At 45.0% G+C, this 14,751-nt stretch overlaps 1 protein-coding gene across 2 annotated transcripts in view; it reads right to left on the bottom strand.

The window, feature by feature from the left end:
* Window positions 1–303: 303 nt before the first annotated feature.
* LOC147633668 (uncharacterized) overlaps window positions 304–14,751 on the bottom strand; it is a 59,260-nt gene continuing 44,812 nt past the window's right edge. The window contains exons 4-7 of one of the 2 annotated variants that reach the window (XM_086804640.1): window positions 2,629–2,791; window positions 2,405–2,533; window positions 1,830–2,104; window positions 304–1,746 (exon numbers count right to left, since the gene is read on the bottom strand). In XM_086804640.1, coding sequence (XP_086660766.1) covers window positions 502–1,746; window positions 1,830–2,104; window positions 2,405–2,533; window positions 2,629–2,791 — 1,812 coding nt within the window. In that variant the 3' untranslated portion in view covers window positions 304–501. Of the gene's footprint in view, window positions 1,747–1,829; window positions 2,234–2,404; window positions 2,534–2,628; window positions 2,792–14,751 lie in introns of both variants that reach the window. The other variant, XM_086804639.1, reaches the window with a different exon arrangement.

The raw sequence follows: 14,751 nt of genomic DNA on the forward strand, positions 1-14,751 counted from the left end.
GATCTGCACACCAACATGGAGCAAATGCGTAAACTACTAGCACTAGGAATGGCCACTTATAAAGCTAAATGGAGTGGGTGGGAGTACAGTACAACTAGTGGCACTAGGAATGGGCACTTGTAAAGCTCTATATAAGAGTCTCAGTGGCAAATTTCTATTTGTGTTCCTTATTCAATACATTAGCTGAACGATTGGTAAATAAACTTCATATGAGACAGGCTCAAATTAACTAGTCATATTTACAAATATCATATCAAAAAAGCCAATTCAGTTCCTTTTAAGACTCATCTAGCAAAGCTCCTGTTTGGGTACTTCTCAAGAAGGATTTCCCATTTATATCAAAAGCTCATCTCAGCCGTCTTAATACAAGCCATGAGCCTATTTACAGCAAAACCGCAATTTACATTTACCTAGGTAGATGCAAAAAAAGTCGATTCAGTGGGAGTACATGGAACCCCTTGTAAAAGATGGGCCAAGAAAACCTTGACAATTTTACCCATGTTAGCTATGCTTATAAACCGGTAATGAATGCCCCTGGGCATAGTAGATGTTCCCATCTTGGACCTGATGTACCTGTGGAGCTGAAGCTCCTGAGACCTCCGGAATTGACCTTTGAGCGTGGTGTAATTGGGAAGCAAATGCATGCCCGTACTGAATGGCATGTGCATCATTCAGTGTGTGGGCAGAATATTGAGGGGAATGTACTGGATAAGCATGTGGGCGCGGATACATCTGACCATAAGGGGGATGGATATAATAAGGCAACATATTCTGATATGTTTCCTGTTCTGAAGACACTGATCTAGTATGAGCATTTGGTCTCACAGCTTGGCTTTGACATTGCAAATGTGGTGCATAAGGATGCCCTTGCTCCATTTTATCTGAAGATACAGATACACCAAAAGCCTCCCTCCCTTGGCCCTGTACAGCATGTGCATGTAGATATCTATCATGGGCAAAGTACAGTTGCTGTGACATGGCATCACCTGACATTTCTTGGAAACCTCGCTGCGGATAAGGATGGAGAATTTCATGGTCTTGAACCTGGTATGACACTTGCTCTGAAGAAGCCATGCTGCCTAACACTTGAGACGTGTGCATCTGTTTTTGAGGTAGACTTGAAGGATAGGCAAGGGCATGACCTTGCCCATAATACTGCTGTTCAGGAGCCGCAGAGCCATCATGCACCTCTGAATCCCAAGCCACGCCCCTATCTACATGTGAGGGATAGATACACTCGTGCATTTTGTTTGTTTCATCTGATACATGATATTTAACCACTTCATCATCCGGTCCTTCGTAAGCCTGTTCAGAGCCAGTATAAACATCATCTTCGTCCCCTTCCAAATCCAGATTAACTGCATCTTCAGATCCAGGCTCCTCTGCATACTGGCCTTCATCTTCCTGCATTTCATATGCTTGCTCAGGACCCAAATGACCGCCACCTGATGTCTCAGGTCTAGGAGGGTGCATTTCAGACCCATCAACACGATATACAACTCCGTCTTCATTTGAAGGATAGCCATGTGCCTCTGCACTCTGCAAAGACGACATGTCACCCTCCACATCCAAAGAGACATGATAATCATGGCTTACATCATATGCACCATTATCATGCCCACCAACAGGCCGCCCAGCACCATCTGTTCCATCGCAAACCTGGGATTGTGGCCCCATGCTTTCCTGGTACTCCAGCAACTCCTTTTTGAACTTTAACCGTTCATGGAGGCCCCTCTCAATGTAAAGCTGCATAATAGAAGACAAAGCCCACATTATTCGAACTGTTCAATGCATCAACCAGCTGGCTACCAGAAAAAAAATCAACTTACAGCTTTCTCATTCTCAGGAAGCTTGCTCCACATTTCGGTAACCTTCTTGCCAAGGCCTTTACTCTCAGGGTACAATCGCATCAATCTCGCCCGCTGCTCTTTCAGATAAATGTTGTAACCCGTTCTTGTTCTTCTAGGAGCATTTGGATCTCTCTTCTTGGAAACTCGTTCTTTTCTCTTCTTATAAAGCTGTACCTCCAGACCAGGAGCATCCCAATCTGATCCCACACCATTAAGCAGGCTGGGGACACTTGCGAACTGCTGGACATTGTTGTCTGCAGAAACATGGTACAAAACGCCCATTAGCTTTTGGGTGCCCACAACTACAGTGATGAGATATCCTTCATCGAACTTTCCATTGATGGCACCCATAGCTAAGGTACCAACGGATGCAGCCGGATCAACTGAAAAGGCCACAACCTAACGTGAGTACATACACACCATAAAATACAAGGATTTAATGGCAGCATTCAATCATTCAATCAAAGATACTTTTAAAGTAATAACAAGACAGGTTAACACTTTATATGTAGATAATGAATGCAGAGACAAAATGTAATGCCAGCGATGAGCACCTCCAAAGAGTTGCATGGGATCTAATTTTTGCTTTCTCTTCTTTAATGCTGATTCAATCTCCGGTGGGACTTCATAAGGTGATCCAAAATCATTCATAAGCACCATGGGACTAGGTGCCGGGAGCGGCACTATGCACATACATCAAATAATTGACAGAGTTAGTGCATAGGCAGTGTTTCTTTTGAACAACAACGCACAACACCAAGACGAAGGTATATTATACCAGGGAGAGAGCGAATTTTTCCTTCACTTCTGCAATAATGAACTTGCTCATAGTGGAATAACAGATTCGTGTAATGCTTGCGGAGAACAAAAGAAGCAGTAGGTAGAGGTATTGAGATGTCCATGGCCTCAATCAGCTCCTTCCATTGTGCACACCGTATGACCTGTAGACTTTGAGTAAAATTATTAGCAAAATTGCCCATCCAGAACTTTTCTCATGCATGTGTTGTGAACATGCAACTATAAATGGATAAATGTGTATATGCATGTAAGTACATACATGCACACTGCTCGTAAAAATATGGTGTATTGCAATTTGCAACTCTTTTTTTTTTCTTTTTTTCGGGGAAAAGGGCGGGGTGGGGGTGGTGGTGGTGGTGGTGGTGGTGGTTGGTGTTGTTTTGTATTAAACGTCTACAAAAGACCCAAATGGTCTATAAGACTGAAAATGAGTACATATGATCCATGAATAACTGGGTGTCCGGAACTTGGAAACAAAATAAATATCTACCAAATAACACAAGCCTATGCGATCTATCGGTAAATTGGATGTCAAGACAACATGAAAAATGAAATGCGATCTATCGGTAAATTGGATGTCAAGACAACATGAAAAATGAAAAAACTAGCTGCCAAAGGAAAATACAGAGCCAACATGCTACCAGGCCCCTAAGTGTACAATACAGTATAGTAGGCAGCAAAAGAACATGTTGGATCTCTTGAAATGTTATGTAGCAGATCAGAAGTCTTCTTGGGAGAAGTACTTACCGCTTGTGGAATTTGCATACAACGACACGATGCATACATCTACCGGAAAGACCCCGTTTGAGATTGTTTATGGTAAAATGGTTTCACCACCCATCCTTCGCACAAAGGATGAGATATTTGCAGTTGATGAGTACGTAAGAGACCTGGATATTGATTTTGCTCACGTGCAGACAGCCATTGCAAGGTCGCAAGACAAGTATAAAAAGGCTGCCGACAAGCATAGAAGGCAATTTGATATTCAAGAGAATGATTGGGTATTGTTGAAATTTGGGAAAGCACGACTTGCAAAGAGGCCTGCAAAGAGGGTGCATACCCTAAGCTTGGAACGAGGTACTATGGGCCTTTTCGAGTGATCGAGAAGATCAATGAAGCGGCTTTCAGGTTGGCATTGCCTAGTCAATGGCATGTACACAATGCATTTCATGTGAGTCTCCTTTGCAAATATGTAGGACCGGAGCCCAATGAACCGGTCATTGAGGATCCACCACAAGTGGATGGGCTTGAGGAGATTTTGCAGCTAGAGCAGATTGTGTATCACAAGGAACGCAAGCTTGCTGCAGGCAAAGTTGTCAGGCGTTACCTTGTGAAGTTTAAGAACTATCTTCCCATTGTTACTGAATGGGTAGATGAAGAGTTCTTTAAAGATTGCCTGCATTTACTTCAAACGTATTTCGATGCTTTTCAGTTGCGGACAGCTCTTTATTAGAAGCTGGGGAGATGTCACCATTTGGCCACCCAATTGGTCCACCTCTGCTTTCTCATTATGTATGTGCATTGGGCTGGCGTCCATGGCAATTGCATATGCCCAGGATTGATGCCACTCATGTGGTACTATGGAATTGGCTTTTTGCTAGGACTTGTGCCTGCCCAGAATGTGATATGCAGCGGAAGTCTTTGTATTGGTTGATCCTATCACACAATATGCTCACACCGTCTTCTGTATCCTGAGTTTCGTGAGTTTAGCAATCCATTTCATTTACTTCAAACTTTAAAGAGATGAGAGAGAGATATGAACACTGTACACCAGATTGGGTCCCGAATTACCCACTGAAGGGCCCCCTATCCCGATAACGAGATAGTATTTGCTTTATTACTTTAGAGAGAATGACTTTGGACTGTAGATAAGCCGAACGCAAGATCTCGGAGGATCGGAGAGCGGCTGATCCGTACACTGCTGTAAAAACACCTCAATGACTTGATCTTGAGCCTATGCACTCCTCCCAAGGGCATGAGGAAGGGCTGCACACCTGAGGCTCAAAGAAGAAGAAGGTGGACTGTTCTACACACTGTTAGAATGCTGAAAACACATATGAATGCTGAGTTACCTTCACTAGATGACTGCTGAATGTGTTGATGATGCAGAGAATGCTGGACACTGATGCAAACAACTGTTTCAGGGCTGGAAACTGCTGTGGACTGAATCTTTAGGGCTGGAAACTGCTGTGGACAGAAACGCTGAAGAGTAGGGGTGCTGAGGAGCTGAAACGCAGGCCTGTAGGGCTGCTGGACTGCAAAACACAGGTATCTGGAGCTGCTGGACAGAAACGCAGCACTGCTGCCCTGCTGAATCAGAAAACGCAGGAGAAAACAGGCTGAAATCTGGCGTAGAACTCTACTGTACTATGGGCTGAACTATGGGCATGAACTGATGCTGAATCTGGGCCTGAACTGAGGCTGAATCAGGGCTGAATGCAAGCACCTAGGGCTGAATGAAGCTAGGGTTTCTCAAGGGCTGGAGAAGCAAGCTTATGGGCTCTAGGGTTGGATTAGTCTTATGCTGAGAGCAAGAGAGAGAGGAGAGCTCTTAGCACAATGAAGACTGAATGAGCAAAAGAGGCTCTAGGCAAGCCTATTTATACTAACTGGAGGTTGGTCATTTAATAAAATTAATATTTATAAATGCCCAATAATGCAAATAATGATAAATAAATACTAATAAATATGGAAAAATACCAGATAAATCCCAGTAAATTCCCTAAGGCTTTGGGGATGTTCTAAATGATGCACAGGCATATGTATGCATATTATGCAAGATGCAGAGTGCTTTTTGATGCAAACCCTAAGGCTTCTACTGACTCTACATGCATGAATGATTCTCTCCAAGTGGGTTAAGGGACTTGACTGACTGACTGACCCACTAAGGCTGAGGAATGACCTACGTAGCTCGTGCCTGACTTATCCTGGACTGAGGATGTACAATGGGGTCACGGCGTACGACAATTATCATCCTATTGGGTTCTAAAACTGTACAAATGCTGCACTTCTGATGATGAGCCATCTTGTCACCATGCACTTAGTGCAGAGTGCATGTGACATTCCCTCCTGATTAGCTTGGCGGCAGGTTCATGGCTTCCAAGTAGTCCGCCAATAACTGGGGGTACTCCCGGAAGAACTCCTCGTCGAGCCATACGGCTTCGTGGGTGCCTCGATCTCGAAATTTCGTATAGAACTGACGAATCCGTCGACCGGAACCATGCTTCCATCGATGAAGAAGGATCTGCTCAGGCTCAATAACTTCTGCCTCGTCTACCACGTCTGGCTGCTGTTCATCTGAAACATCAAACACTTCTGGACCAACATATGGTTTTAGCCAAGAAACATGGAAAACATCATGCATTGTCCAACTGGCAGGCAACTTTAACTTCATTGAGACATCACTTATCTTCTTAACTATTGGAAAAGGACCAAAACTACGGAAAGAAAGCTTGGGACAACGTTTGCCCACTTGTTTCAATCTCTGCTTCATGATACGCAAATAGACCCAATCCCCTTCCTTGAAGTGGACATCTCGTCTAGACTTATTTGCCTGTCTGCTATATGCTTCCTGAGCTTTGGTCAAGCGGTCTTTGACTGACTCAATGATTTCGGAAAATGCTTCCGTGGTTTTATTAGCCTCTAAAGATGGAGACACCATTCTCGTCAAAAGAGAAGAAAAACGGCGACCAAAGGCTGCTTCATATGGAGTCCGTCCGACACTGGATGAATGAGTGTCGTTCAAGATAGCTTGGACCAATGGAAGATAGTGCTCCCATTTGGACTGCTGGTCATGACAGTATGACTTGAGGACATCAAAGGCCAATTGATTATAAATTTCTGTCTGGCCATCTGTCTGGGGATGGAATGCACTAGACAACTGCAACTTAGTTCCAAAGTTTTCAAATAATGCCCTCCAGAAATGCGAGGTAAACTTGGAATCTCTGTCTGATGTTATGGTGCTAGGCAAACCACAAATTGGATACCAATGCTTGAGAAACAGACGGGCTACGTCCTCGGCTGTGGCCGTATGCTTGCATGGGATGAGCATGCAGAATTTACTAAAGCGATCCACAATGGTAAAACACTGAGTGTTACGGGATCCAGTGAATGCTGGTAGAGGCCCTACAAAGTCCATAGATATGTCGATGAAAGGTCCGTCGGGGATAGGCAAAGGTTGAAGTAAACCTGCCTTCTTATGGGGAACCTTGACTTTTTGACAAATCTTACAGGCTTGTACATGTGCATAGACATCACGCCTCATCTTTGGCCAATAAAAGGACCGTTCTAATTTCTCGAGGGTACTGTTGATACCCCTATGTCCTCCAACTAAGGAGTCATGGGCATCATGGAGAAGAGCAGAACGCTTTTCTCGAGTAACACAGAGACGGTTCTTGTAGAACAACCAACCGTTCTGTACTGAATAGTGGCCAGGCTCAGAAGTGAGGGCCAAACTATACTGAGTACCAAACTCAGGGGAGTCGACATATTGGTCTTTCATACTATCTAAGTCCTTCCCCGTGATTTCGAGAATGGTAGCTTCTTGGACTGCCTGGATGCTGGACTTTCGACTGAGAGCATCTGCTACTGGCATAGTTGCATTCAAACGCGTTTGATACGCGAAGCAAACGTTTACAAACGTTTGAAAAAAAAAACGTTTGAAAAAAATTTCAAACGTGGACTTTTTTGGGGGTTTTTTTTAACGCTTCGTCGCCCATCGCATCTCTTGCGCCCCCGCCCACCGTCTCTCTCTATTTCGCCCCGCCCATCGTGTCAAGGGAGTCGAGCGTATCTCTCTTGCAAGTTGCGCCCACTCTCTCTCGAGTGACGAATCTGCCCGCCCATCGTGTCTTGAGTCTAGACTCTCTCGAGTCTCTCTCTTGCTCGACTGTGCAGGCACAGCAGGTTGAGGCAGCCCTGCACAGTGCACACAGCCGGGCAGCCCATCTCTCTCTCTTGCGTGATTGTGCAGGCACAGCAGGCTGAGGCAGCCCTGCACAGTGCACACAGCCCATCTCTCTCTCTTGCGTGACTGTGCAGGCACAGCAGGCTGAGTCAGCCCTGCACACAGTGCACACAGCCCATCGATTCTCGAGCAGCAGTCTTTCTCTACTGAAATTCGAAGGCCCAGCACTGCCACTCGCCAGCAAGCAGCAGCAAGCACCTTCCACTGGTGGGACTCAGCAGGTGGGAGTCGGGACTCGGGACGAATATACAGGTAAGTTGGTAACAGGGTTTTAACTTGTGCAAATGGGACGAAAGCGCAAAGCTGAATGGGAGCATGTGTCCATTTTGAAAACAACTGAAAAAGGCCAGACTACATGTAGATGCAAATATTGTGGGCACACTTGGGATGGTGGTCCATCGCGAATAAGGGCACATATTCTTGGTTTATCAGGTCATGGTGTGGGAAAATGTAATGCTGCACCCCAAAATGTAAAAGATGTATGTCGCAGATTGCATGTGGGTGGAGTGCAAGACTCCATGGCAAACATTGATGCATGCGTATCTGATTTGGGAGAGGCTTCTCATGGTAGTGTCGATGTACATGCATCAAATGTTGCAAGTGGTATTGGGCCTTCTAGCTCTCAACAGCACGTGAGCAGAAAGAAGGTGTCAAAGACACAGGGTGCTCTAGCTAAAGCTTGGGATGTACAAGCACGAAAAGAGGCAAACATTGCTCTTCGTCGCTTCTTCTATGCGGAAGATGTTCCTTTTTGGAAAGTTAGAAGCCCATATTTTCTTGACATGGTGAAGGCAATTGGGCAAGTTGGGCCAAGCTATAAGCCTCCCTCATATAACAGCTTGCGTACAAAAGAGCTTGTGGATGAAGTCAAATGCGTTGATCGTGACTTGCTAGACATTAGAGAAAAGTGGAAGAGATATGGATGCAGCATTGTTTGTGATGGATGGTCAGATGCAAGGCGCAGGCCAATTATCAATGTAATGGCTACATCCATATATGGGTCTGTTTTCATAAAAGCAGTTGATACAAGTGGGGAGTTCAAATCTGGCGAGTATATTTTTGGCATCTTGAAAGATGTAATCCTTGATATTGGCCCCGATTATGTAGTGCAGGTGTGTATGGATAATGCCTCAAATTGTTTGCGGGCTGGTGATTTGATCGAGCAAGAGTGGCCTAACATCTTCTTCACTAGATGCACTTGTCATTGTTTGGATCTATTGTTGGAAGATATTGGCAAGCTTCAATGGATTGCTCCTATTTTGGCTCAAGCAAATCTAATTGTGACATTTGTTACACGGAAGCACACAATCTTGGCTTTGTATCGTCAATTTAGTAAAAAGGAATTATTGAAGCCATCGATGACGCGCTTTGCTTACTCTTTTATAATGCTGGTGAATTTATTGGATGACAGATGCTACAATGGGTTGCGTCGTATGGTTGTTAGTGAAGCTTGGACAAGGAAAAAGGTCTCACGTACCGTGAAAGGCTTGGATGTGGCTAACATTATATTGGGTGCAAGCTTTTGACAGGAGGCTAAAGTGATTGTGAAAATTTGTGCACCTATTTTAAAGATCCTTCGTCTTGCAGATAGAGAAGGCGCCACCATGGGTCTCATGTATGAGATGACAGATCGCATGGTTGAGAAGCTGCAGGTTGTAGGAGGAGTGGATGCAAATAAACTGCAAGACATTAAGAATCTTAGTGTGGATAGGTGGGATATGATGCATTCACCTTTACATGCTGCAGCCTATGTTTTGCATCCTATTTGGAGAGCTAAGAATCCTGGTGGTGACAGAGAGGTGCATGAAGGTTGGATGACTGTCATGGAGAGATATACAAAATATGATGTGGATATGCAAGGTGTTCTATGTGATGAACTTGACACTTATAAGTCCGAAGCAGGTGCATTTGCTCGTGCTGTGGCTAGAGATGAGAAAAGAATGCATCAAGCTGTCAAATGGTGGGAAACATTTGGGGCCCAGACACCCAAATTGCAACAGCTGGCTATAAGGGTGCTCTCACAAGGGACTTGTGCCTCCCCATGTGAGAGAAATTGGAGCACATTCTCTCTTATCCAAACAAAGAGAAGGAACAAGTTGCTTCCAAAAAGAACAGAGCATCTTGTATACATTCACACCAACCTTCGCCTTATCAACAAGATCAAGCAAGGAGGCTATGAAAAGATGGAGGTCACATTGGAAATGATTAACAAGGAGAATGATGATGATAGATTTCTTGCATTGCAAGAGACACAAGAAGAGGAGCAAGAGGATGTTGTAGCCTCATTATCGCATACGGGGGCAAGCAGAAGTGATATCGTTGGCACCAGTTCCCTTGGTGAGCATGATGATGATGATGATGATGATGATGATGATGATGACGATGATGATGATGATGATGAGGAGGAGGAGGAAGAAGGGGAGGATGACTCTATTTCAGAGAATGATCTATCATGATTCATTTAGGTGAAGACTCGCGTAGAGTCTAGTTTGTATGAGTCATGACCATCTCCCCTTCCTTCCTTGTTGTTTAGTTCTGTAGTTGCCAGGGCACTTTTTACCTTCTTTAGGAGGGGTTTTTTCCCCTGGCTTTATCATTTTGTATCAGCTGGCTTTTGTTCTCTAGAGTCTAGACTCTACACTAGTCACTCTAGAGTCTACACTGCAGTTTGAACTTTGCGCAGTGCACAATGCGCATTTCAATTTTCAATTTTCATTTGCTTCAATTCAATTGCTAGTTTTGAGGTGCTTCATGTTATGATGTTTTAATGTTCAAGTAAATATGGATTTGTTTAAAAAATGCTAAAAAATAAGGGTTGCGTTTGATTCAGGTCAAGGGTTTGAATCAAACTCGTATCATACTTTCATACTCGTTCGCGTTTGACGTTTGATTAACGTTTGAAAAAACTATGGCTACTGGGTTATGCTTACCAGGGATGTATTCAATCATACCTCCAAACTGTTGGAAGATTTGACTCCACCTGGCCTGTCGATCACTCCACTGGGCACTTGGCATAGTCTGAAGCCACTTAAGTGCTTGGTGGTCTGTTTTCACTGTGAAAGCCTGTCCATAAAGAAAAGGCTTCCAATGTTTGAGCGCTGTGATCACACCCAAAAGCTCTTTGTCATATACCGAATAATTCTTTTCAGCGACATCCAACTTTCTGCTGTAATAAGCCACGGGTCTATTGTCCTGCTGGAGGACTGCACCTATGGCTACATTGCTGGCATCGGTGATGACCTCGAAAGGTTCATCCCATGATGCTAACTTTAATACAGGTGCTTCTGAGGCAGCTTTCTGGAGTGCACGGAATGCATCAAGTGCCTTACCTGTAACTGAGACTTTCTGCTTGCGAGTCTTCACCCCCTTGAGCAAGTCGGTCAGAGGTGCTGCAAGGTTGGAAAACTGATGGACATGTGTGCTATAGGCCTGACAAAGACCTACGAATGAACGGATTTCTTGGGCGGTCTTAGGAATATCCCAATCTAAGATCTCTTGAACCTTTGAGGGGTCCAGTCTAATCCCATCGGAACCGATGATGTAGCCCAAGTACTGAACTTCCTTAACACCAAAGATAGACTTTTTGGCATTTATGTAGAGCTGATTATCTCGCAAAAGTTGCAAGACTTTCTCCACATCTTTCTCATGCTGCTCCGCAGTGGCTGAGAAGACTAGTATGTCATCAAGGAATATGAAAACACACTTCCCAATGTGGACTGCGAAAATCCTAGACATCATCTTATTGAACGTTGCGGGTGCATTTGTAAGCCCAAAAGGCATGACTACGAACTCGTAGTGACCACGCTCTGTCCTGAAAGCTGTTTTTGGAATGTCAGCTTCAAAAATGCGGACCTGATGGTAACCACTCTTGAGGTCGATTTTAGTGAAAAATTTAGCACCGTCTAAACGCTCCAAAATGTACTCAATCCTGGGCATAGGAAACTTGTTCTTGATAGTGAGTTTGTTTAATGCCCTGTAGTCTACACAAAGGCGTGCAGACTTGTCCTTCTTTTGGACAGATAGGATAGGTGCAGCAAATGGGGAGGAAGAAGGCCGAATGAATCCGGCTCGGAGAAGCTCAGATAACTGCTTTTCCAACTCGCCCTCTAAAGTCTTGGAAAGACGATAGGGAAACCTGCTAGGAGGGTCTGATCCAGGGACCAAATTAATGTGATGGTCCTCAAGGCGAGAGGGTGGGAGACTGGGTGGGAGATCGTCCCTAAGCATAATGTCCTGGTGTCTGGACAGGAGGTCTGCTAACTGAGGGACTGAAGATGTAATGGATGCTACTAATGAGGGAGGGTCTGCTTGAGCACGAATATAAAGGAGTGCTCCTTCTGCTCCCTTGCGGATAGCTCGTCGGGCCTGGAGATGCGAAATCAATGGGATGCCAAGAATGCTTCTATCCCCACGAATCATGACAGGCTCAGGAAAACCTTTACAAATAGTAAAAGTGTCCTGCCCCCAATCGGGAATAGGCTCATACTGACGGAACCACTGAATTCCTAAGATCATGTCACACCCTAACAAAGGGGATGATAGAGAAAACAGTTAGGGTTAGGTTAGAGTTTATTCATGGGAGAATAACACAGAGAAGCAAGGGAGAGAGAGAGAGAGAGAGTTGTGGGGATAAGTCAACTCATCAATAGCATGAGTGTGTGACTCCCCTATCACACATGTATATTGCACTAGTACACATAGTGCACTTAGTACATTAAAAGTACTAAGTGTACTATGTACTATAACTTATGGGCTTGTACACACTATAAGGGTGGGCATAACGCCTTTACCCCAACAACCTCCCACTTAAAGGCAAAGTGCCCTTAAGTAAAGGAAAAGAAAAAATCAGCATGTACATGATAATATACAAGGCCATATCAAGGCTGAAACTGGCCTCATCCAATGCCCATCAAGTGTCTGCAATGAGCAAACCGCTCCGGAGGCAAACTCTTTGTCAACAGATCAGCCGGGTTGTCATCCGTGTGAATCTTAACAAGCTGAATTTGCTTGTTCTCTATCACCTCTCTGATGAAGTGATACTTCACATCCACATGCTTCGTCTTTGCATGAAAGACAGGGTTCTTTGCCAACTGGATGGCACTCTGACTGTCACAATGCAACAATGGAATATCCCCTGTATAGCCCAAATCAACCACTAACCGAGATAGCCATAATGCCTCCTTGCAAGCCTCTGTGGCTGCAATATACTCGGCCTCTGTAGTAGATAAGGCTGTGCACTTCTGCATCCTGGATATCCATGACACAGCACCTCCTGTGAATGTAAATACATAACCGGTAGTAGACTTCCGGTTATCTGGATGACCGGCATAATCCGAATCCGTGTAACCATGCACTAATGCATCCTGTTTGCCAAAGCAAATGCACAAATCCTGTGTGCCCTTCAGGTATCTCATGACACCTTTCACTGCTTCCCAATGCTTCTTGCCAGGGTTGGCCATGTATCTAGAAACCACTCCCACTGCAAATGCAATGTCCGGCCTAGTAGCAACCATGGCATACATGAGACTGCCACAAGCTGAAGCATACGGAATCTTGGCCATATCAGCCCTGTCTCTATCTGACTGTGGGCTGTCCATAGCACTGAGTTTCACATATGGAGGCAAAGGAGTACTAGCTTTCTTCCCCCCGTCCATATTGAACCTCTGCAAGACTTTGCCAATGTATTCCTTCTGAGACAAATACAACACATGCTGATTTCTGTCCCGAAGTATCCGCATACCCAAGATGTGATTTGCATCACCCAAATCCTTCATATCAAAGGTTTCATGCAGCCTCTTTTTCAATGCATCCATCTCTTTACGAGATTTCCCGGCAATCAACATATCATCAACATACAAGATGAGAATCAAGAGACTGCCATCCAAAGCTTTCTTGGTGTACAAGCAGTGATCTATGTCACTTCTTCTGAATTTCTGTGATTTCATGAATGTATCAAATTTATGATACCATTCTCTTGGTGCCTGTTTGAGCCCATAAAGCATAGAAACATGGGACGGGGAACGGGAACGGGGACGGGGACGGGGAACGGGACGGGAACGGGGCAAAAGGCCGTCCCGGGGACGGTGGAAAAAACGGCAATCTGAAAACGATTGTTTTTTTGCAATTTTTTTTAACACACTTGATTTACACTTAGAAACCAAGACATTACGCACAAAATTGCACCAAAAAGAGGAGAAATGCATAGTCGTATTAGCAAAAAACTATAATGGGACGCCGATGGCGTGATAAACAAAAGTGAGTGTACAATGATCAATCTAAACAAAAATGCCAAATGGCATAATGAAAGGCCCAAGGTGAACTCTAACCCTAATTCAGGTTTTCTCCCCATCAACGTTGTTGGGGTAAAGGCGTTATGCCCACCCTTATAGTGTGTACAAGCCCATAAGTTATAGTACTAGTACACTTAGTACTTTTAATGTACTAAGTGCACTATGTGTACTAGTGCAATATACATGTGTGATAGGGGAGTCACACACTCATGCCTCATGAGTTGACTTATCCCCACAACTCTCTCTCTCTCTCTCTCCCTTGCTTCTCTGTGTATGTCTCCTATGAATGAACTCTAACCCTAATTCAGGTTTTCTCCCCATCAACTGGTATCAGAGCTAGTTATTTTTCTAGGGTTTTGTCACTGCAGAGAACAGGCGCGTGCTGCATCAGAACTTGTCGCTGGTCGCCCTTGTGCAGCGCTGGTTACTGGTCGACTGTGTGACCAGTCGCAGACAGGTGGGTTGAGAGAGCAGCCAGCAGCGTGGACTGCCCCAGCTGCCCAGCAGCCAAGCGAGGGCTGCCCAGCAACCAGGCGGGCTGCCCACTGGCGCTAAGCGGGTAGCTCTACAAAGCAGCAAGCCCGTCGACTTCAAGCGAATAGAAGACGCACGGCGAAGCATTAGCTAAGGAGTGTAGCGCTGGGCGAAACTGAAGCGCCCGGCGTTGAGCGAACAAGCGCTGGGCGTAGATGCGCTAAGCGAAGCGAATACTAGGCGGCATCGCAACAACTGCACGCCCGTCGCCCAAGCTCTCACCTACACGGCGCCATCGCCCAAGCTCTCATCTGCCAATGTGCGAACACAGGCGGAACAGGCATCTCACAGTCGGAAGGTGGAAGGGGTACGC

Source organism: Cibotium barometz, chromosome 11, assembly GCF_041138505.1.
Source record: "Cibotium barometz isolate CiBa-2024 chromosome 11, ASM4113850v1, whole genome shotgun sequence".
NCBI classification, from domain to species: Eukaryota; Viridiplantae; Streptophyta; class Polypodiopsida; order Cyatheales; family Cibotiaceae; genus Cibotium; species Cibotium barometz.